Source organism: Salvelinus fontinalis, chromosome 17 (assembly GCF_029448725.1).
Source record: "Salvelinus fontinalis isolate EN_2023a chromosome 17, ASM2944872v1, whole genome shotgun sequence".
Lineage (NCBI taxonomy): Eukaryota > Metazoa > Chordata > Actinopteri > Salmoniformes > Salmonidae > Salvelinus > Salvelinus fontinalis.
The window spans coordinates 48,659,993-48,685,017 of NC_074681.1; the positions used below are offsets into that span (position 1 = coordinate 48,659,993).

Sequence of the window (25,025 nt, forward strand, 5' to 3'; positions counted from 1 at the left end):
CGTCAACAAACTGTTCCTGGATGGTTGGGAGAAGTCGCTCTCGGAGGATGTGTTGGTACCATTCTTTATTCATGGCTGTGCTGTGTTCTTAGGCAAAATTGTGAGTGAGCCCACTCCCTTGGCTGGAGACAGTCCTGGCGCTTGCTGGACTTTCTTGGGCACCCTGAAGCATTCTTCACAACAATTGAACCGCTCTCCTTGAAGTTCTTGATGATCCGATAAATGGTTGATTTAGGCGAAATCTTACTGGCAGCAATATCCTTGCCTGTGAAGCCCTTTTTGTGCAAAGCAATGATGGAGGCACGTGTTTCCTTGCAGTTAACCATGGTTGACAGAGGAAGAACAATGATTCCAAGCACCACCCTCCTTTTGAAGCTTCCAGCCTGTTATTCGAACGTAATCAGCATGACAGAGTGATCTCCAGCCTTGTCCTCATCAACACTCACACCTGTGTTAACGAGAGAGACACTGACATGATGTCAGCTGGTCCTTTTGTGGCAGGGCTGAAATGCAGTGAAAACGTTTTTTGGGGGATTCAGTTTTTTTGCATGGCAAAGAGGGACTTTGCAATTAATCTTATCACTCTTTAAAACATTCTGGAGTATATGCAAATTGCCATCATACAAACTGAGGAAGCAGACTTTGTGAAAATTAATATTTGTGTCATTCAAAACATTTGGCCACGACTAAACATTGATCATCTCAGCAAGGTTTAACCTGTGGTCGTGGAGCTAAGTGGAAGCACAACTAAAATGTAGTTTATATAAACATCCGCATTTGAATTTCTATTTTATCATTATTTTATTTAACAAAAGCATAAAGATATTGCTGAATAAATACTGTACTGCTGTTTTGAGTTAGAAATGTAACACTTTAGAGTACTTAAGCATCGAATACATTGCAAGTTGAGGGATTTTCACAACATTAGCCGGGATATACAAAGTCTATATAAAGTCTAATAGGAAACATTTGCATGATGGGCTACACACCTGCTACAGTTGTGAAAAAAAAACTATTTTCAAAATGCCTGCAGTTGTCCATCACTATTGTAAATAAAAACACAGCATCTTGTTAAGATTCTTCATTTTGTCACACAATTTATATCTACGTTTCCAATTACCTTTAGAGCTTGGGATTTACAAATGTGTGCTTTTAATTATTAGTTACATTGTTTTTTTTCGAAAGTGCTGACTTTTTCTTTAAATGATTGTTTTATGTAGGATGCTACATTTTTGCCCAGCTGCAATAGTAAATAGGTCTATAAAGCCTCATAACTGGCTGAGGTAAGCTAAGTTTTTTTTTTTTTTTTTTTTTTTTTTTTTTTAATCGGTCAAGGCTCAGAAGATAGACTCCAATTAAGCCCTCGTTGTTTGTAAAGTCAAATTAAAATTAATTGCTCGACTGGTGTAGGTTATCTCCATCTGCTGGTGTTTAACACTTGCATTACAAGCTGGCAATATTTCAGCACCAGCCTACCCCGGCTAATGAAGGCCTAACCTGGCCAAACCCGCTGGGCCAATTGTGCGCCACTCTATGGCACTCCCAATCACGGTCGGATGTGATACAGCCTGAATTTGAACCATAGATATACAGTTGAAGTCGGAAGTTTACATATATACATTAAAACTCGTTTTTCAACAACACTGCAAATGTCTTGTTAACTATAGTTTTGGCAAGTAGGTAAGGACATCTACTTTGTGCATGACAAGTCATTTTTCCAGCAATTGTTAACAGAGATTATTTCACTGTATCACAATTCCAGTGGGTAAGAAGTTTACATACACTAAGTTGACTGTGCCTTTAACTTATCTAGGATAGGGGGCAGCATTTTCACATTTGGGTGAAAAGCATACCCAAATTCAACTGCCAACTACTCACCCACAGAAGATAAGATAAGCATATTAATACTAGATGGATAGAAAACACTGAAGTTTCTAGAACTGTTTGAATCATGTCTGTGAGCCTAACAGAACTTATTTAGCAGGCGAAAACCCGAAGACAAACCATTCAGAATTTATTTTTTTTATTTTTTGAGGTCACTCTTATCAATGAATTTTAATTGGGAATCGAGAATTCTAAGGGACCTTCTTGCAGTTCCTACCGCTTCCACTGGATGTCAACAGTCTTTAGAAATTGTTTGAGGGTTTTTCCTATGTGTAATGAAGAAGTAGCCCTGTTCAGACTGATTGTCGAGTGAAGTGTACTGTTTGTTAGAGGCGCGTAACCAGAAAGCATGCTACAGTTTGTTTTAATCCTGTATTGAACACAGATCATCCCGTCTTCAATTTTATCGATTATTTACGTAAAAAAATACCTAAAGTTATAATACAAAAGTAGTTTGACATTTTTTGGCAAAGTTTACAGGTAACCTTTGAGATATTTTGTAGCCACGTTGAGCAAGTTGGAACCGGTGTTTTTCTGGATCAAACGCGCCAAATAAAAGGACATTTGGATATACACTGCTCAAAAAAATAAAGGGAACACTAAAATAACACATCCTAGATATGAATGAATGAAATATTCTTATTAAATACTTTTTTCTTTACATAGTTGAATGTGCTGACAACAAAATCATAAAAAAATGATCAATGGAAATCAAATTTATCAACCCATGGAGGTCTGGATTTGGAGTCAAACTCAAAATGAAAGTGGAAAACCACACTACAGGCTGATCCAACTTTGATGTAATGTCCTTAAAACAAGTCAAAATGAGGCTCAGTAGTGTGTGTGGCCTCCACGTGCCTGTATGACCTCCCTACAACGCCTGGGCATGCTCCTGATGAGGTGGCGGATGGTCTCCTGAGGGATCTCCTCCCAGACCTGGACTAAAGCATCCGCCAACTCCTGGACAGTCTGTGGTGCAACGTGGCGTTGGTGGATGGAGCGAGACATGATGATAATAGATAATAGCATCGTTTGCTTTCGCCAAAAAGCTTATGATGGCTGGATTCACAACCAGTGTAGCTTTAATTTGGTATCTTTCATGTGTGACTTAATGAAAGTTAGATTTTTATAGAAATTTATTTGAATTTGGCGCGCCGCATTTTTTCTGGCTTTTTAAGTGAGACAGTAGCGTCCCGCCTAAACAGATTTTTGGATATAAATATGAACTTTACCGAAGAAAACATACATGTATTGTTAACATGAAGTCCTATGAGTGTCATCTGATGAATATCATCAAACGTTAGTGCTTAATTTTTAACTCTATTTCTGCTTTTTGTTCCTCTCTGGCTGGAAAAATGGCTGTGTTTTTCTGTGGCTATGTACTGACCTAACATAATCGCAAGGTGTGCTTTCGCCGTAAATCCTTTCGAAATCAGACACTGTGGCTGGATTATCGAGAAGTTTATTTTTAAAGCGGTGTATAATACTTGTATGTTTGAGGAATTGTAATTATGATATTTCTGTTTTGAATTTGGCGCCCTGCAATTTCACTGGTTGTTGGTTAAGTGGGACGTTACTTAAACTACTTAGAAAATTCCAGAAAATTGTCATGGATTTAGAAACTTCTGATAGGCTAATTGACATCATGTGAGTCAATTGGAGGTGTACCTGTGAAAGTACGCCAAGGCCTACCTTCAAACTCAGTACCTCTTTGCTTGACATCATGGGAAAATCAAAAGAAATCAGCAAACACCACAGAAAAAATATTGCAGACCTACACAAGTCTGGTACATCCTTGGGAGCAATTTCCAAATGCCTGACGGTACCACGTTGATCTGTACAAACAATAGTATGCAAGTATAAACACCATGGGACCACGCAGCCGTCATACCGCTCAGGACTCAATCCCAGAACAGCAGCAAAGGACCTTGTGAAGATGCTGGAGGAAACCGGTACAAAAGTATCTATATCCACTGTAAAACGAGTCCTATATTGACAACCTAAAAGGCCACTCAGCAAGGAAGAAGCCACTGCTCCAAAACCGCGATTAAAAAAGCCAGACGACGGTTTGCAACTGCACATGGGGTCAACCATCATACTTTTTGGAGAAATGTTCTCTGGTCTAATGAAACAAAAATAGAACTGTTTGGCCATAATGACCATCGTTATGTTTGGAGGAAAAAGGGGGCGGCTTGCAAGCCGAAGAAAACCATCCCAATCGTAAAAGACAATGATGGCAGCATCATGTTGTGGGGGTGTTTTGCTGCAGAAGGGACTCTTGAACTTCACAAAATAGATGGCATCATGAAGAACAAAAATGTGGATATATTGAAGCAACATCAAGACATCAGTCAGGAAGTTAAAGCTGGGTCGCAAATGGGTCTTCCAAATGGACAATGACCCCAAGCATACTTCCAAAGTTGTGGCAAAATGGCTAAAGGACAACAAAGTCAAGGTATTGGAATGGCCATCACAAAGCCCTGACCTCAATCCTATAGAAAAATTGTGGGCAGAACTGAAAAAGCGTGTGTAAGCAAGGAGGCCTACAAACCTGACTCAGTTACACCAGCTCTGACGGGAGGAATGGGCAAAAATTCACCCAACTTATTGTGGGAAGCTTGTAGAAGGCTACCCAAAACGTTTGACCCAGGTAAACAATTTAAAGTCAATGATACCAAATACTAATTGAGTGTATGTAAACTTCTGACCCACTGGGAATGTGATGAAATAAATAAATCACTCCACTATTATTATGACATTTCACATTCTTAAAATAAAGTGGTGATCCTAACGGACAGGGAAGTTTTACTAGGATTAAATGTCAGGAATTGTGAAAAACAGAGTTTAAATGCATTTGGCTAAGGTGTATGTAAACTTACAACTGTATATATATTATTTTTTCAGAACATTAACTGTGTGTAGGTAGATACGTGTGTAGGTAGATGTGGAAAGATAGATACAAATGATTTGTTGCAAGTTGGAGGGGGGTTTCACACCTAGCTCGGCTATTAGAAAAATCTTTATTAAAGGTTGAATAGTCTATTGTTTAGCTAGTAGCCCATCCTGCTACGCTTGTGAAAAACTAATAATAATAATTTTTCCCCTTTCCACATGTTAAATATTCCAATAGATAGTGTTTTTAGCCATAATCGGCCCCAACCCAAATTAATGCATTTGGGCACAGTCAATAGTAGAGGTCGACCGATTAATCGGAATGGCCGATTAATTGGGGCCGAATTCAAGTTTTCATAACAATCGGAAATCGGTATTTTTGGACAGCATTTTTATTTTATTTTTTTACACCTTTATTTAACTAGGCAAGTCAGTTAAGAACACATTCTTATTTTCAATGACGGCCTAGGAACGGTGGGTTAACTGCAAGGTTCAGGGGCAGAACGACATATTTTTACCTTGTCAGCTCGGGGGATTCAATCTTGCAACCTTACGGTTAACTAGTCCAACGCTCTAACCACCTGCCTTGCATTGCACTCCACGAGGAGCCTGCCTGTTACGCGAATGCAGTAAGAAGCCAAGGTAAGTTGCTAGCTAGCATTAAACTTATCTTATAAAAAAACAATCAATCACTAGTTAACTACACATGGTTGAAGATATTACTAGTTTATCTAGCGTGTCCTGCGTTGCATATAATCGATGCGGTGCGCATTCGTGAAAAAGGACGTCGTTGCTCCAACATGTACCTAACCATAAACATCAATGCCTTAAAATCAATACACACGTATTTATTTTTAAACCTGCATATTTAGTTAATATTGCCTGCTAACATGAATTTCTTTTAACTAGGGAAAATGTGTCACTTCTCTTGCAGAGTCAGGGTATATGCAACAGTTTGGGCCGCCTGGCTCGTTGCGAACTAATTTGCCAGAATTTTACGTAATTATGACATAACATTGAAGGTTGTGCAATGTAACAGGAATATTTAGACTTATGGATGCCACCTGTTTGATCAAATACGGAACGGTTCTGTATTTCACTGAAAGAATTAACATTTGAGATGATAGTTTCTGGATTCAACCATATTAATGACCTAAGGCTCGTATTTGTGTGTTATGTTATAATTAAGTCTATGATTTGATAGAGCAGTCTGACTGAACGATGGTAGGCACCAGCAGGCTCGTAAGCATTCATTCAAAACAGAACTTTCCTGTGTTTTGCCAGCAGCTCTTCGCAATGCTTCAAGCATTGCGCTGTTTATGACTTCAAGCCTATCAACTCCCGAGATTAGGCTGGTGTAATTGATGTGAAATGGCTAGCTAGTTAGCGGGGTGCGCGCTAATAGCGTTTCAAACGCCACTCGCGCTGAGACTTGGAGTAGTTATTCCCCTTGCTCTGTATGGGTAACGCTGCTTCGAGGCTGTTGTCGATGTGTTCCTGTTTCGAGCGAGGAGAGGGACGGAAGCTATACTGTTACACTGGCAATATTAAAGTGCCTACAAGAACATCCAATAGTCAAAGGTATATGAAATACAAATCGTATAGAGAGAAATAGTCCTATAATTCCTATAATAACTACAACCTAAAACTTCTTACCTTGGAATATTGAAGACTCATGTTAAAAGGAACCACAGCTTTCATATGTTCTCATGTTCTGAGCAAGGAACTTAAACGTTAGCTTTCTTACATGGCACATATTGCACTTTTACTTTCTCCAACACTTTGTTTTTGCTATATTTAAACCAAATTGAACATGTTTCATTATTTATTTGAGGCTAAATTGATTTTATTGATGTATTATAGAATGGTGAGGGTTCGAAACCTGCTCCCTGCTTGTTTCATTAAATTATTATGCAGGTCTCAGAGCAAATAGTCTGGATTGTTACTCCCATCTCATTCCTCGCTCTCTTCCACGCGTCAATCAGCACACTTGTGGGCGTGCTGGCAGGATATACATTTTTTATTCTGTATATATGAATTACTAAATCATGTTTTTCTAGTCTATTGCATAGTTACAATGTGTAATCATTGATTTCCCAGGAGACGGTGTGGTAAACACTGTGAAGTGTATAATTTGAATACATACATGCAGACACAGCATCATTCACAGAATGGAGTTTGATACACCTGGTATTGGATATGACAGAAAAAAACATTAGCAAAAAAGCGATTTTTGTAAATTAACTTTATGACAAAAAATATGCACAAATGTTTGTAACAGATTCCTCTCAATTTATAATTTTTTTGCTTAACTTGTTATGTTATAACTTACATTTGCCTCCCCGTAATGTTTTGTCAGCCATCTTAGCTATAGAAAGTCACCAGGGAGGTGGCTCGCGACAAATTCGTCATTGGAACCACTCTATATGATTGGTCATTAAAAACCTTGGGACCCAAATGCATAATGAGTGCTCTACCTCCCCCTTGTGGTGATTGTGGTGATCTGGAGCAGTGAAGCCATGACGCGGGGTACTTCTAAGTCCCGCGGTATAAGCTCGCAACTTTTAAAAGAGGAACCACTGTACAGATAGTAGCGGTTACAGCAACTGATGCCAATCACATCACAGGATCAAAGTAACTAAAGTTTTCAATAACCTTTCCAAACCAAACCGAGCTCTCCCTCGTTACACAGGTTGTGAAGTGTTGTGCCATTTGACGTACCCAAGGAGACTCACAGCTGTAATCGATGTCAAAAGGTGTTTCTAACATGTACTGACTCAGAGAGCTATACTTATGCAATGACTATTTTAGTTATTTAATTAGTCTTAATCTTTAAAAAATATTAGCATTTTTCTTCCACTGACAGTATTTTGTGTAGATTGTTGAAAAAAAAATGACAATTAAATACATTTCAATTCCACTTCGTAACACAAAATGTGATGAAATCAAAGGGACTAAATACTTTTGCAGGGCACCATGTGTGATTGTGATTCTTGTACACAGTTTCACAATGAAGCGAATGAGAGCAATATGGGCAACAGGGGAACGTACTGTATGATAAAATTCTCTCCCATCCTCCCTTTGTATGAAAATGCATTTAATGTATGTGAAATTCTGTTTGTGAATGTGAATAGGAATGCAAAATAAATAAACAAGTGTGGGAAAGTGTGTGTGTATATGTGTGTCCGCCGTGTGAAGGTGTCCATCCTACCTTCATGGGTGAGATGTGCGCTTGGGCCACGTAGCCGTGGACATTCTCAATCTGGGAAAGGTTCTTCTCGGCCACCTGGACCAGCTCGGGGCCAGGGACCTCGTCAGTGAGCTGGGGGGAGTTCTGCTCCTGGGGGGACGTGTCCTCATCGTGGTGCCTGTATTTCTGGAGGGGCAGGGTAGAGCAGAGTAAGTGGATGTCAGACAATATATACAACAAATGCCCATTGTAGGTATCAGATGAGGATGGCAAGCATGTGACTGCAATCGTCAACCTGAGGCCGACCAGTGAGGTCAACTTATGAAGCAGATCAGTAATATTGGTCTGATGTTCAATCATTGTGGACATCGTAGCAGTTAAAGACGTCAATGTAGTCAAAGCCCGATGTTGTATAGGCTTGACAGTGAGATTAACAGAAGCTGCAAATTAGTACAGTCCAAAATATACAATTGCGTTCAGTAGTTTAGTCTGTAGTTTAAATACATTTACAGTGCATTCAGAAAGTATTCAGACCCCTTGAATTTTTACACATTGTTAAATTACAGCTTTATTCTAAAATATATAAACATTTTTTGATATTGATATATATACAGTGGGGAGAACAAGTATTTGATAACCTGCAAAATCGGCAGTGTTTCCTACTTACAAAGCATGTAGAGGTTTGTAATTTTTATCATAGGTACACTTCAACTGTGAGACGGAATCTAAAACAAATATCCAGAAAATCACATTGTATGATTTTAAAGTAATTAATTTGCATTTTATTGCATGGCATAAGTATTTGATACATCAGAAAAGCCGAACTTAATATTTGGTACAGAAACCTTTGTTTGCAATTACAGAGATCATACGTTTCCTGTAGTTCTTGACCAGGTTTGCACACACTGCAGCAGGGATTTTGGCCCACTCCTCCATACAGACCTTCTCCAGATCCTTCAGGTTTCAGGGCTATCGCTGGGCAAAACGGACTTTCAGCTCCCTCCAAAGATTTTCTATTGGGTTGCGGTCTGGAGACTGGCTTGGCCACTCCAGGACCTTGAGATGCTTCTTACGGAGCCACTCCTTAGTTGCCCTGGCTGTGTGTTTCGGGTCGTTGTCATGCTGGAAGACCCAGCCACGACCCATCTTCAATGCTCTTACTGAGGGAAGGAGGTTGTTGGCCAAGATCTCGCGATACATGGCCCCATCCATCCTCCCCTCAATACGGTGCAGTCGTCCTGTCCCCTTTGCAGAAAAGAATCCCCAAAGAATGATGTTTCCACCTCCATGCTTCACGGTTGGCATGGTGTTCTTGGGGTTGTACTCATCCTTCTTCTTCCTCCAAACACGGCGAGTGGAGTTTAGAGCAAAAAGCTCTATTTTTGTCTCATCAGACCACATGACCTTCTCCCATTCCTCCTCTGGATCATCCAGATGGTCCTTGGCAAACTTCAGACGGGCCTGGACATGCGCTGGCTTTAGCAGGTGGACCTTGCGTGCGCTGCAGGATTTTAATCCATGACGGCGTAGTGTGTTACTAATGGTTTTCTTTGAGACTGTGGTCCCAGCTCTCTTCAGGCCATTGACCAGGTCCTGCCATGTAGTTCTGGGCTGATCCCTTACCTTCCTCATGATCATTGATGCCCCACGAGGTGAGATCTTGCATGGAGCCCCAGACCGAGGATGATTGACCGTCATCTTGAACTTCTTCCATTTTCTAATAATTGCGCCAACAGTTGTTGCCTTCTCACCAAGCTGCTTGCCTATTGTCCTGAAGCCCATCCAAGCCTTGTGCAGGTCTACAATTGTATCCCTGATGTCCTTACACAGCTCTCTGGTCTTGGCCATTGTGGAGAGGTTGGAGTCTGTTTGATTGAGTGGACAGGTGTCTTTTATACAGGTAACGAGTTCAAACAGGTGCAGTTAATACAGGTAATGAGTGGAGAACAGGAGGGCTTCTTAAAGAAAAACTAACAGATCTGTGAGAGCCGGAATTCTTACTGGTTGGTAGGTGATCAAATATGTATGTCATGCAATGAAATGCAAATTATTTACTTAAAAATCATACAATGTGATTTTCTGGATTTTTTTTTCTCCCCCGTCTCACAGTTGAAGTGTACCTATGATAAAAATGACAGACTTCTACATGCTTTGTAAGTAGGAAAACCAGCAAAATCGGCAGTGTATCAAATACTTGTTCTCCCCACTGTATATATCAATCTACGCACAATTAGAATTTTTAGCAACTTTATAAAAAGCTGAAACATATTTACATAAGTATTCAGACCCTTAGTAATCGCTGTCAGTCTAGAGTTGTCTTGGGTACGAACCTACAAGCTTGGCACACCTGTATTTTGGGAGTTTCTCCCATTCTTCTCTGCAGATCGTCTCAAGCTCTGTCTGGTTGAATGGGGAGCGTTGCTGCGAAGCTATTTTCAGGTCTCTCCAGAGATGTTCGATTGGGTTCAAGTCCGGGCTTTGGCTGGGTAACTCAAGGACATTTAGAGACTTGTCCCAAAAACACTCATGCGTTGTCTTGGCTGTGTGCTTAGGTTTGTTGTCCTGTTGGAAGGTGAACCTTGACCCTAGTCAGAGGTCCTGAGCGCTCTGGAGCAGGTTTTCATCAAGGATCTCTGTACCTTAATCCATTAATCTTTGCCTCGATCCTGACTAGTCCCTGCCGCTGAAAAACATCCCCACAGTATGATGCTGCCACCACGCTTCACCGTAGGGATGGTGCCAAGTTTCCTCCAGACATGACGCTTGACATTCAAATAAAAGAGTTCACAATCTTGTTTCTCATGGTTGCCTTTTGACAAACTCCAAGCGGGCTGTCATGCGCCTTTTCCCGAGGAGTGGCTTCTGTTAGGCCACTCTACCATAAAGGCCTGATTGGTGGATTGCTGCAGAGATGGTTGTCCTTCTGGAAGGTTCTCCCATCTCCACAGAGGAGCTCTGTCAGAGTGGGAGCTCTGCCCTTCTGACCTGCAATGCTGCAGACATGTTTTGGTACCCTTTCCCAGATCTGTGCCTCGACACAATCCCGTCTCAGAGCTCTACAGACAATTCCTTCGACCTCATACCAACCAAACGATGTAGCCCAGCACCGTAGCTGATTTGAGAAAACAGACTGCTGACACAGAGACAGATACATCTGTTGTTTCATGTCAGTCTACCATTCTAGAGAGATAGGTTGATCAAACATCAGTAAGTGTAATATTATTAATCAAATTGGAACAGTAATCCATTATATTATTCGTTAGCGCAAAAAGTTATTACTGTAACACGTTACTGCCAATAATTAAGCTGAAGCCAAGGAATTACCAGTCAGTTAACCGAGGGCTTAAACTCTTACTGTCTCCTCTCAGTGCTGGTGGTGCATGCTATAATGTATGCAGCGTTAGCGACGAGCTACAGTCAGCCTGTCAACAGGCAGGTAAGCTAAGCTAGCGGACTTCTGCGATGGACAAAAAAAGGAATCTCCTAGCAACCGCTAGAATAACGCTATGTGATGTCACGACCCTCTCCAACTTGGATTATCTGTTCCGGAGCTTTTCAGTTAAAAAGGTAAAAGAGTCTATGATACACAACTTCCCAAAAGCATTTCAAGAGAGTGCTGCTGTATCTACACAACAAATAATACAATCACAAACCTTATCTGAATGGGTATTGGGAGACCATTTATTCTACTGACAGGACAGTAAATAACAGTCATTAGTTATCATCATCACAATAACAATTCTCCTCAGTGATGTCTAGAGGTAGCCTGGTGGCAGATCGCTTTGTGCAGTCTTGCCAACTCCTATGATCATTGTCTTGTCATGTTGCCAAATATGTTGTCATGTTTGACAACAACCAGTAACTGTTTAACCAGTCTATTTAACCAGTTTAGCCAGTAACTGGCTAAATAGAGAAAACAGATCTGGGACAAGTCTAAAGGATAGGTTATGACGGCCATTGTCATCTCCAGTGCGTTGCCACAGATTTGGAACCTGCAAAGTTCACATCTTTTTAGATTAAACAGAATTCAGAGCAGGTATTGGACATGCTGATTGACTAGCAACATATCAAAAAGGACATTAAATTGTTCCAAGAATTATTGCCGTTAGTGCTGTCAACAGTAATCAAAGGGTGTAATCTACCCCTTAAGTCTTTGATCTCTATAGGTCTCTAAGCTGTTTTTCACGTTTTCTGCAATCATGCGAGTGGATGGTGTTCGTGTTACTGGCTGGTTTGCCAGTGTTCAGAAAGGGGTCCCCCCTCCCACTTCTGAGGCCACAGTAGTCCGCAAAACAGATTGTCTAATTTGAAACGCTATCATCATTATTGACTTTCTGCATAAGGCATTCAGTCGATTTTGTCTGTTCTTACTGTAGAAAAAAAAAAAGTTGCTCTAAGTCAATACTGATCAATTAACAAACCGCAAGTGTAGTTAACTTTTAAAACAACTTCTAGACTGATTTTAAAAAAAACTTCACATGATTTAGCTAGGCCTATTTTTGTAGCATTTCTCATATTACTCCCATCCCTAGGAAAGAGAATGACAGTCCTAATGATCCTGGATTAAGTCACTGTCTGGAGCGAAAGAGCTTCAATTGCTGTTCATGACGACATGGGGGGTTTCTTTCCATTCACGTCAAAGTAGAAGGCAGATTAACACGGACCACAGATTAATGGTGTAAATCTTTGGAGACAACTAAACCCACACAGTGTTCTGGAAGTCTGATATTGACAGCTGGGAGTTGGTACTGGACGCACCAAACTTGGCATGTGCTCATCAGAAGGAAGATAAGCCAAATGGAAGCGGTATGCTCTTTGGGATAATTTTGTCCAATTTTCATCCCACAAGCTATTTATTGCGGCAAAGAAATGACATTGTAAAAGGTGCTTTATACAATTGAATCATAATGAAATTGACTCTTATGGCCTCTGAATGCCCCTTGTTAAGAGTGGGTAAAGACTAAGCTGCAGTCAATACACACACACAGGTCAAAATAAGCTTTTAATGGAGCAACTGTCCTCTTTGGTGGCCCCAACTTGTAAATGAATTGGTCGAGACATTACATCCTCTCACATACTATCAATTACCAACACAATTAATTTAGGAGCCCATCTCTGCTCAAAATAACATAAAAGGCAGATGTAACATCAGGAACCTCTAGGCTAGAGTTAATTCTGTCACAGCGTGACCCAGACCCGTCAATGAAAACCAAGCACTGAACGAGGTAAGAGAGGCAGAAAGTAAGAGGTAGCAGGTGCAGAAACTGTGGTGGAGTGGTAGCCCAACACTCCCGACTTGACACATATAGAACCCAGGAGACCGGGGTTCAATCACTGTGTCCACCCACCATTGTCACTAACTCACATTTGCAGTATTCTGTATTTTGATGCTTTATTCATACAGTTATGAAGAGGAATGGATTAAATGAAATGCCAAAAGGCAGTAGCATCAATGTATGTGTGTGGTTTTCAACTAATGACAACCTCCGCCTGAAGAGGCCTGCAGTGATAGCCCTCCCTCTCCCTCCGCCTGCAGTGATAGCCCTCCCGCCTCCCTCCGCGGTTAAATCGATGCATCATACTGGAGCGCTGGGAGCAGCAGGGCTGGCCGAGGCAAAGCGAGCCCCGACTCCTGCCTGCCAAAGATGCTAAAAATAGGAGCAAGTGAGCGAGTGGCGTCATACACAGAGAGCCACAGCGTGGATGTTCAGAGATGTTGAGGGAAAGGAGGATTGACTGGGTAATTAGCATTTTACGGAGGGAAACAATGAGCTTGCTATGCAAAACTCAATCATGAAGACTATATTAATTGTTAAATAGTTTTCAGCCTCCCTATAAAAAGGGTTCAATGACTCGCTTGTCCTTTCATATATGGCCCTCAATAAAGGTTCTATAGAGAACCGCAAAGCCTCATTTTTAGCAGTGTATGAAACAAGTTGACAGCCTGTGAAACAAGATGACTATACCGAATAAGGTATAGCCTAAGATACATCGTCATAATATGCACACTACACGAGCTCTGACATAGCATTAGATGAATCAATGGTTTTGATTAATGGCATGTCTCCCGCCCCATTTCCGTCAGCCGAACTGCTTTGGAGGCGAATTGTGATTAGACAAAGCTTCCACACAAGGCAACACAGTGTTCGACAAACATGGGAAACATGTCTTTCACAACCTAGAATTAGCACATCAGATCATTCCAGATGAGTGGCCAGGGAGGGTGGTGTGCACAAGGGCATTTCATTCAAAACACATTTTCCCAAGTGCACATTTCAAATCGAGTAACTACGTATTGTCCTAACTCACAAAAACTTACAATATAAAAAAGACAATATGCCCAAGTAAGTAGGCCTAGCCTATATTATTGTTATGATGAGTCTAATCCGAACAAAAAGCGTCCACAATTAGGATAAATGGGATTCTGATAGAACTTCTCTTACAACTTACAGTATGCAACATTGAGTTGGTTATAGCCAAAGATAGACAATGAACTGATGAGTGGCTAAATTAAGACTGGTTGTGATGAAATCATACTGGCTGAAAAGCTCAAACTAAACTGAACAGAGGGTCTGCATCAGGGGCTCAATGTTGTTTTCCTTGAAGGGGTTTGTGTGAATGCTGCCATCTATCCACAGTTTGTGGTTTGGATAAGTTCTAATCGTCACAGTGGGAACAACATACTCTAAGCAATTCCTGATGAGCCTAGTCACAGTCAGTGTATACGTCTACACTATTATCAGAGGCAACCCGGAACATTTCTCAGTCCGCGTAATCAAAACAATGTTGAAGCATAGATTCCAATTGGTTGGACCAAAGTTGAACAGTTCTTAACACAGGTGCTTCCTGTTTAAGTGTCTGCCTATATGTGTAAAGGAGCAGAATGAAGATGTAATCTGATTTGCCGAAGGGAGGTCGGGGGAGGGCTTTGTAGCTGTCCCGGAAGGGAGAGTAACAATGATCAAGAGTTTGAGATAACACAGGAGATGTGTTGATAGAATATCGGTAGAGATTCTCAAATCACCTTTACTAAAGTCCCCAGTTACAATACAAGCAGCCTCAGGATATGCAGTTCCCAAATCATACTTAGCAGATGTTATTGTGGTTGTTACGAAATGTTTGTGTTCCTAGCTCCAACAGCGCAGTAATATCTAACAATACACACAAATCTAAAAGTAAAATAACTGAATTAAGATTTTTTAAATATATTAAAATTAGATATTAAAATATAAGTATTAGGACGAGCAATGTCGGAGTCTAAATGTATACAGCATCAGTAAAAAGATTGGACACACATACTCATTCCATGGTTTTTATTTTTACTATTTTCTACATTGTAGAATAATAGTGAAAACAAACTATGAAATAACACATGGAATTATGTAGTAACCAAAAAAGTGTTAACAAAATATTTTCTACTTGAGATTCTTCAAAGTAGCCACCCTTTGACTTGACAGCTTTGCACACACTTGGCATTCTCTCAACCAGCTTCATTAGATAGTCACCTGAAATGTGTTTCAATTAAGGAAAGAAATTCCACAAACTAACAATTAACAAGGCACACCTGTTAATTGAAATGGATTCCAGGTGACTATCTCATGAAGCTGGTTGAGAGAATGCGAAGAGTGTGCATAGCTGTCATCAAGGCAAAGGGTGGCTATTTGAAGAATCTCAAATATATTTTGATTTAACACTTTTTAGGTTACTACATGATTCCATGTGTGTTACTTCATAGTGTTGATGTCTTAACTATTATTCTACAATTTTGAAAATAGTAAAAAAAGGAAAACCCTTGAGTAGGTTTCCTAAATCTTTTGAACTTTATTTTAATTTATTTTTTACATACATACACACACACACTAGAGGTCGACCGATTATGATTTTTCAAAGCCGATACCGATTATTTGAGGACCAAAAAAAGCCGATGCCAATTTTTTGCATTTGTTTGTAATAATGACAATTACAACAAAACTGAATTAACATTTATTTTAACTTAATATAATACATCAATAAAATCAATTTAGCCTCAAATAAATAATGAAACATGTTCAATTTGGTTTAAATATAGCAAAAACAAAGTGTTGGAGAAAGTAAAAGTGCAATATGTGCCATGTAAGAAAGCTAACGTTTAAGTTCCTTGCTCAGAACATATGAAAGCTGGTGGATCCTTTTAACATGAGTCTTCAATATTCCCAGGTAAGAAGTTTTAGGTTGTAGTTATAGGAATTATAGGACTATTTCTCTCTATACCATTTGTATTTCATTAACCTTTGACTATTGGATGTTCTTATAGGCACTTTAGTATTGACAGTGTAACAGTATAGCTTCCATCCCTCTCCTCGTTCGAACCAGGAACACAACGACAACAGCCACCCTCGAAGCAGCGTTACCCATGCAGAGCAAGGGGAATAACTACTCCAAGTCTCAGAGCGAGTGATGTTTGAAACGCTATTAGTGCGCACCCCGCTAACTAGCTAGCCATTTCACATCAATTACACCAGCCTAATCTCGGGAGTTGATAGGCTTGAAGCACAGCGAAGAGCTTCTGGCATAACGCAGGAAAGTGCTGTTTGAATGAATGCTTACGAGCCTGCTGCTGCCTACCACCGCTCAGTCAGACTGCTCTATCAAATCATAGACTTAGTTATAACATAATAACACACAGATATACGAGCCTTAGGTCATTAACTTCTCTGGGTGGGACGGTAGCGTCCCACCTTACCAACAGCCAGTGAAATTGCAGGGCGCCAAATTCAAAACAGAGATCTCATAATTAAAATTCCTCAAACATACAAGTATTATACACTTCACGTTAATCCAGCCACAGTGTCTGATTTCAAAAAGGATCCACGGCGAAAGAACACCTTACGATTATGTTAGGTCAGTACATAGCCACAGAAAAACACAGCCATTTCTCCAGCCAAAGAAAGGAGTAACAAAAAGCAGAAAAAGTTAAAATTAATCACTAACCTTTGTTGACACTCATAGGACTTCATGTTACACAATACATGTATGTTTTGTTCGGTAAAGTTCATATTTATATCCAAAAATCTGAGTTTAGGCAGGATGCTACAGTCTCACTTTGCCAAAATGCCCATTTATTTGGCGCATTTGATCCAGAAAAACACCGGTTACAACCTGTGAAAAGTGACTACAAAATATATCAAAGTTACCTGTAAACTTTGCCAAAACATTTCAAACTACTTTTGTAATACAACTTTAGGTATTTTTTAACGTAAATAATCGATAGAATTGAAGACGGGATGATCTGTGTTCAATACAGGATTAAAACAAACTGTAGCTAGTTTTCTGGTCACGCACCTCTATCTAACAGGACACCTCAAGTGACTATCGTTCAAAATGGCCGTACGTCTTCATTACACAAAGGAAAAACCCTCAACCAATGTCTAAAGACTGCATCCTGCGTCCTACTGCATCCAGTGGAAGCAGTAGGAACTGCAAGAAGGTCCCTTAGAATTCTGGATTCCCAAAGAAACCTCATTGAAAAGAGAGTTACCTCAAAAAAAATCATCTGAATGTTTGTCCTCGGGGTTTTGCCTGCTAAATAAGTTATATTATACTCACAGACATGATTCAAACAGTTTTAGAAACTTCAGAGTGTTTTCTATCCTAATCTAATAATATGCATATCTTATCTTCTGGGGTTGAGTAGCTGGCAGTTGAATTTGGGTAGGATTTTCATCCAAACGTGAAAATTCTGCCCCCTATCCTAGAGAAGTTAAATAAAGATTAAATAAAGGGGAAGGAAAAATTTGCATATTTATTTATATATATATATATATATATATATATATATATATATATAAATATAAATAAATAAAAACGGCGAAATCGGTGTCCAAAAATACCGATTTCCGATTGTTATGAAAACTTGAAATCGGCCCTAATTAAAATCGTCCATTCCAATTAATCGGTCGACCTCTAATATACATACACACACACATATACAAATATACATACACACATATATCTATATACAATTATACACACACACAATTATACACACACACAAATATATACACACACAAATATATACACACACAAATATATATATATATATATACACTGCTCTAAAAAATAAAAGGAACACTTAAACAACACAATGTAACTCCAAGTCAATCACACTTCTGTGAAATCAAACTGTCCACTTAGGAAGCAACACTGATTGACAATAAATTTCACATGCTGTTGTGCAAATGGAATAGACAAAGGTGGAAATTAGGCAATTAGCAAGACACCCCCCAAAAAGAAGTGATTCTGCAGGCGGTGACCACAGACCACTTCTCAGTTCCTATGCTTCCTGGCTGATGTTTTGGTAACTTTTGAATGCTGCCGGTGCTCTCACTCGTGGTAGCATGAGACGGAGTCTACAACCCACACAAGTGGCTCAGGTAGTGCAGTTCATCCAGGATGGCACATCAATGCGAGCTGTGGCAAAAAGGTTTGCTGTGTCTGTCAGCGTAGTGTCCAGAGCATGGAGGCGCTACCAGGAGACAGGCCAGTACATCAGGAGACGTGGAGGAGGCCGTAGGAGGGCAACAACCCAGCAGCAGGACCGCTACCTCCGCCTTTGTGCAAGGAGGAGCACTGCCAGAGCCCTGCAAAATGACCTCCAGCAGGCCACAAATGTGCATGGATGAGCTGCACTACCTGAGCCACTTGTGTGGGTTGTAGACTCCGTCTCATGCTACCACTAGAGTGAAAGCACCGCCAGTAGCTGTTTATGGTGCCCTTTAAAACATTGCCCAATCATTTTTTCAGGCAACCTACAATCCTACGTCAGTTAGGTAAAAGATTAACGATGGATTCTAAACAAAACCCAATCCATTGAAAGACAGACGACTAATAATCCCAGAGTTCAAAAGGTTAAGACCACATGGTGAAGACCATATACGAGAGCGATGATTCTCACCCAATATACAGTGTACAAAATATTAGGAAAGCCTTCCTAATACTAAGTTTCACCCTCTTTTCCCCTCAGAACAGCCTCAATTCGTCAGGACATGGACTCTACAAGGCGTAGAATGCGTTCCACAGGGATGCTGGCCCATGTTCATTCCAATGCTTCCCACAGTTATGTCAAGTTGTCTGGATGTCCTTAAGGTGGTGGACCATTCCTGATACACACGGGAAACATGTTGAGCGTGAAAAACCCAGCAGCGGTGCAGTTCTTGACACACTCAACCAGTGCGCCTGGCACCTACTACCATACCCCGTTCAAAGGCACTTAAATCTTTTGTCTTGCCCATTCACCCTCTGAACTGCACACATACACAATCCATGTTTCATTGTCTCAAGGCTTAGAAATCCCTCTAACCTGTCTCCTCCCATTCATCTACACTGATTGAAGTGGATTTAACAAGTGACATTAAGGGATCATCGCTTTCACCTGGATAGTCTCATGGAAAGAGCAGGCATTCCTAATATTTTGTACACTCAGTGTATGTGCCAAGCTCACAGAAACACCCAGCAACATTACATCAGAACTACCACTCTTCTACATATGACCTTAACCTTTGAACACTTGAACAGAATGAACTCTGGGATTATTAGTCATGTCTCTTTCGATGGGTTGGGTTTTGATTAGGATCCATTGTTAATCTCTGTATGGCATAACAAATTGAATAATTTGATGGCATAACATATTGGATTATTTACAATTGATAGTTTAGTCATTTAGCAGATGCTCTTATCCAGATTGACTAACCCACAACTCTTATCCAGATTGACAAACCCACAACCCTGGCGTTGCAAGTACCAACTGAGCAACACGGGACCAGTGAATAAGTATTTCCAGCAACCGTGAAGAAACCTACGATAATGACCAATGAGACATTGTGCAGCATGACTGTTTTCATAGCTTGTCATTTTATTTATTTCTTGTCACTACTATCCTCTGGCACTAAAAAACAGTATAATGTAATATATGGAAGGCTTACAAAACTGACCAATGTCTCAGACATAAGCATCAGGCCTGGTCTCAACTGGCTGCCTGTGGTGCTTGCTACAGAGTAGAGGTGTGCACAGAACTGATTTCTTCATCCCGCTCCAGCTATTTTTCATATCGCGCCTGCACGCTTCTGCTGACTTATTGCCCGAATCCCACCAGCTCCCGTAAGAACTGGTATTGAACCTGACCACAGTTCTGAAATGTTATTTTAGGAGCATGTGACTCAGCTCTCTTTGGAGCCCCCTTCCTAGCAATTTTCCACCCTAGTCAAGATCAAAATGCACAAAAATAGCCTAAGAAATAGTTTAAAAAACAGAAATTCTCAAATGGCCCATTATATTAGGCTATTGGTATTATTGGGCTATATCAGCCAATAAGGCAGACATATTTTGAAAGAGGAGTGGACACTTCACTTGAGCTACATTTTGCATAACTTTTAGGAGTGGGACGTTTTGCAAGCAGAGTAAAATACATATGTTGTTAATATAGATTACCAGTAAATGTTGGAGTCTAAAATATAGCCTATCATATTTGGCAAGTTAAAGACAACTGCCCATATTTCTCCACCCATATAGCCTAGACCACAGTCTAATTGAGACCACACATAGGAGCACATGATCTCGCACGCCCAGCAAAAAAGGTAGGCTACTGAACATAAATCAGCAAAAATTAGGCTATAAGAGTTGGTGAATATTGTGACAATGGTGCTTTTAATACAATAGATAACGAATAGCCTACTAAACAAAATAAACTTTTTGAAATAATCTTGCATAACTGACAGCAGGACAATTTGCAGGGAGACAAATGTGTTATCAATATTTATTTCCAGTCAATGTCGGAGCCTAAACTCTACTATAGCCAATCGTATTTTGGAAGTTCATTTCCACGGAAAGAAAACTGCTTATGCTTCTCCGCCCATGCGTATAGCCTACAGGCTATTTAATTGGGCCCACACAAGCACATTTGATCTCTCACGCCCAACACAGGAGAGGAGACGTAGGCTACTAAAATTGAACCAGAATTATCCTTCAGAGTGTGTGAATACTGGTACAGAGGTTATTTTAATACAACCGATAACACATACAAAACAGAAAGACAACCATTCTAAATAATATGCGGGACTAAAACACATTTTCATCCCAAAGTTGTCGTCTGACCCCCCCCCCCGCTCCGGACCACAGCACAAAATAATGCTGTCAGGGCTCACAGGTCCCGCGGGAATGCCGCTCTCTACTACAGAGCACATGTTAAGGCACACATGCCCACTGAACTGTCTGTCACCGAGTCACCCTGCTACCAAATTCCGCATGAATGCTCAATAATCGGACCTCCTAATTGGCCAGTTCACTGAACCGGAGATGACAGGCAACTCCGTCAACCTATCATGTACTCTCAGGTGGAATGGTAAACAAACTGTACTTTCATATCTTACCTTAGTTTTGTATGCCTCAGACTTTGCTAAAAAAAAAAAAAAAAAAAAACGGACTAAACAGACAGACTAAATACAGACACGCTCCGAGGGTGTCATCACCCACCTTGCACCCAAACATGAGTGATATGGTGCTGTTGGTGCATGCTACTTTGCAGTGGCACAGCATGGGGGAGAAGCAGTCTAAGTGTTTCACGCTGGGAGACATATTTTCGACGGCGCTGAAGCAGTTGACCGAGACGCGTTTCCTCCGAGAGCGGTGCCTGCTTCGGCCTCTCCGGCTGCCCCCTGCTCCCCCTCTGCTGCCAGCACCACCACCCGCTCCTCCACTGCTGCTGCCCGCTCTCACCATCCGCCCTCATTCCTTGCATCACTCCATCGTCGCGGGGGGGGAAGACACCCAGTGTTCTACCTTCATCCAGCGGGCCTGCCCCTCTCCTTCAGCTGCCCCTCTTCCTCCACCCCCTCCTTTCTTCTCGTCCTTCTGTCAATTGGCTGACTCTCCTCTCTGTTGTGCGCCCGCGCTTATCCTCGACAGTCAACACGCTCCGTTGCAGAGCCGAGGTCCACTGGAGAGCCACAGTGGAACCATGGTGTACAAATATGAGAGAGAGAGGAGGAAAAGGAGAATGCGAGTATGTGTGCGTGCTAAGCTGTCCTCTGTGGGGGTCTGATTGGACGCTGGGGAAAGGCGTGAGGTGGTGTAGGGAGGTGGTCTAAGGTTGCTCGTTTTTCGAGTGGGAGGATTCAAGGGAGGTTGCCACCTTTAAGAGTGTACCTTCAGCTGAACCGCGTCTGTCAAAACGCCTTGAGCAGATGCAGGAGAGCGAGCGAGAGAGTCTTGCAGGGAAACTGTCTGTGGGGGGCAGATGGATGAGGGAAAGAGAGCGAGAGAGGGAAGGAAGGCAAGAGAGACTCACAGTAAATCTGTCAGATGTGGGGGGCTGATGAGAGCGCCACTGAGAATACTGCTGCGAGCAGAGAGGTGGAGAGAGGGGAGCGCTGCACAGTAGCAGCGTGGGGTTTGTCACATGGCTCTGCTGAGCGAGGAAAAGGACGTTAACCATATGGGAAGGCAGTGTGGAGATGGGGCGGGAGACGATGGCGAAAAGGAGCATTTGTGAAGAGAGCGGGAAAGTGAGAGAGCAATATGTATCCTAATGGGACCATAAGAGACATGGGGCGGGTTAGTGAGCAAATCCTAAATATCTGAGGTGCGATGAGTGGGGGGGGGGGAAAGGGGTTGGCTTACAGCAGAGGGTCAGCGAAGGGAAGGGGCTGTATCCTGAGGGTAGCAGTGAAGGGAGATGGGGATATATGGGACGGGTTAGGGAGCATTTGTGAGAGGAGTGTACCTCCTGTGGGAGAGGGTAGATATGGAGCGGGGTGGAGTGTTAGTAGAGAATGGACAGTTTCCTAAGCGGATTTGTGGAGAGATGAGTATGAGCTAATGGTGAAATCTCCACTGTGTGTTTACACCGTGGGAGAGATGGAGGGAGAGAGATGGGAGGGGGGGTAGACTGAAGAAGAAATGCAAATTAAAATGTGGGGGAGGGGAAAGCACTGACTGATGGACAGCGAAGGCAGCTAATTGGTCAGCCCTGACTGTGACCTTTTTGATGTTCACAGGCGATGTAGTTTCTCCCTGCCCAAAAGAACATGGATGCATTTGGGACAAAGATAAGAATGAAGACATATCCCTTCAATGGAAATGGTCAAATGTACTACAGAATTATTCACCATTGTAGCTCCAAATTGCCTTCAGAAATGTGTCAGGTTTCTTTTGTTCTTCCATCCAGAAGAAAAAGGTCAAGTTTGACCACTGCTAACAGACTCTCATGCCATAGTAGTCAAGCCAATAAAGCGCTTGAGGTTAGGGGTTAGGAGAGGTTAGAGGCTAGGAGACGACCAATCTGAGACTTTGCTTGACAAAACCTTTTAAATCAGCAACAGCGTTGCTGCTCCGCAAGTGGGGGGGCACGTAATAATGCGAACGGCACCTCGTCCCTTTCGGGTGATGGTAATGCAAATCTGCATGCGATGGCACATAGGGCCTGAGCTGCTTTTGCTCTAAGGAAATCACCCCCTCTCGCTTTGCAACGAGTTGCAAAAACATCAAATTAGCATTGACTGACCAGAAATGCACACAACACTGCAACTATTTAAACTTTGAAATACAAAAGAGTATTTTGAGCAGTTTTCCCCCTCGATCATAGCAGATACAATACAACTAGGCTACTTTGAGTTTGTCTTGATATTTTCAGACACTAAGCCAAATGCACTTCCTGAGTGGTTTGTTGAGGGACTTGATGTTATGATAATGATGGGTGGTGAAAGAAACTAGCTTCAGAGATTGATCCCTGATGAATCCTCTCAAGTCAGACAACATGTATGGAGAATAAAATAGTCTGAGGTTTTTGTTTGTCAACGTCTCATGCACACACCATTCCTCCCTCTCCTGCAATTTCATGCAGTCTGTCAGTCTCCTCAGTAAGTCACCTGAATGAGGGGTTACATCAACATCAGTCCATTCAGCTGGTGGTGGGACTGTGGGGATGGGATGGACCCTGCACTGCTCAGGGCCCACACACACGAAAAGCCAGGCTAAACACACTCCCGGACAAACACACACCCTACCAGGCCTCCAGGAAGACACATGCCCCAGGTGTTGTGGACACAGAACACACAACTCTGGCCTTCCTCTAGGGGAGGGGGGCAGCAATGGTTATGTCCCAAATTTTACCCTGTTCCCTACATAGCGCACTACTTTTGACCAAAGCTGTATGGAAGATGGTCAAGAGAAGTGCACTATATAGGGAATAAGGTATGTTTGGGATGCAGACATTGTCCTTGAGGGTTCCCTCGGTCTCCTGGAGTTGGGCCAGTGACCGGAGCTGGGCCAATAAAGGCATTAAAGACTAGTACTACTGAATTACTCCATGCCTCGACTTGTGTCAGGAAAAGTCAAACAGTAAAATATGGAGTGCACGGGGTGCTTCAAAGTATCTGAAAATGTGTCATAACTGAAAAAGAATATCGCCCATTGAATAACGGATATCTCCCACAGCCAAAGACCAAGGCGATCCATTTCCATCAAAACAGTTGCCGTTTTGGCCTTTAGTTTAACAAATTACTATTTTAATCAAAGTAGCATATTGCCAGGCGAATGAGAGACTAAAGGAGGTACTGAAATATTATGACATTGCCATTCGGAAACCTTTATATTCCCTTCCTCATCTGATAACAAGACTTGCAGAGCTTACACTGACAGCCTACAATCTGCAAGGTATATCAATAAGACCTCGCGCAATGGATTGATTTAGATGATTTTTTTTTAATCGATAAAAATATTTTTTTAAAGCCACAAGATACTGTAATGGCTTCATTTGCAACAATTACCCCATTTGTTAGGCTGTATGTCAGCTTTATAATCAAGGCATGAGTCAGGCTGTGACTGGCCGAGTCATGTACAGTTGAAGTCGGAAGTTTACATACACCTTAGCAAAATACAATTAAACTAAGTTTCACAATTCCTGACATTTAATCCAAGTTAACTTCACTAGGGTAGGGGGCAGCATTCGGAATTTTGGATGAAAAGCGTGCCAAAATTAAACTGTCTGCTACTCAGTCCCAGAATATAGGATATGCATATAATTAGT

The 25,025-nt window shown here is 41.5% G+C and overlaps 1 protein-coding gene across 19 annotated transcripts in view; it reads right to left on the minus strand.

Annotated features, from left to right (window-relative positions):
* LOC129814510 (discs large homolog 1-like protein) overlaps positions 1 to 25,025 on the minus strand; it is a 254,606-nt gene that overhangs the window by 192,678 nt on the left and 36,903 nt on the right. For 17 of the 19 annotated variants that reach the window (XM_055867694.1, XM_055867691.1, XM_055867690.1 and 14 more), the window contains one exon: positions 7,988 to 8,152. In XM_055867694.1, coding sequence (XP_055723669.1) covers positions 7,988 to 8,152 — 165 coding nt within the window. Of the gene's footprint in view, positions 1 to 7,987; positions 8,153 to 21,472; positions 22,294 to 25,025 lie in introns of those variants that run through there. The other 2 variants (XM_055867682.1, XM_055867693.1) reach the window with 2 other exon arrangements.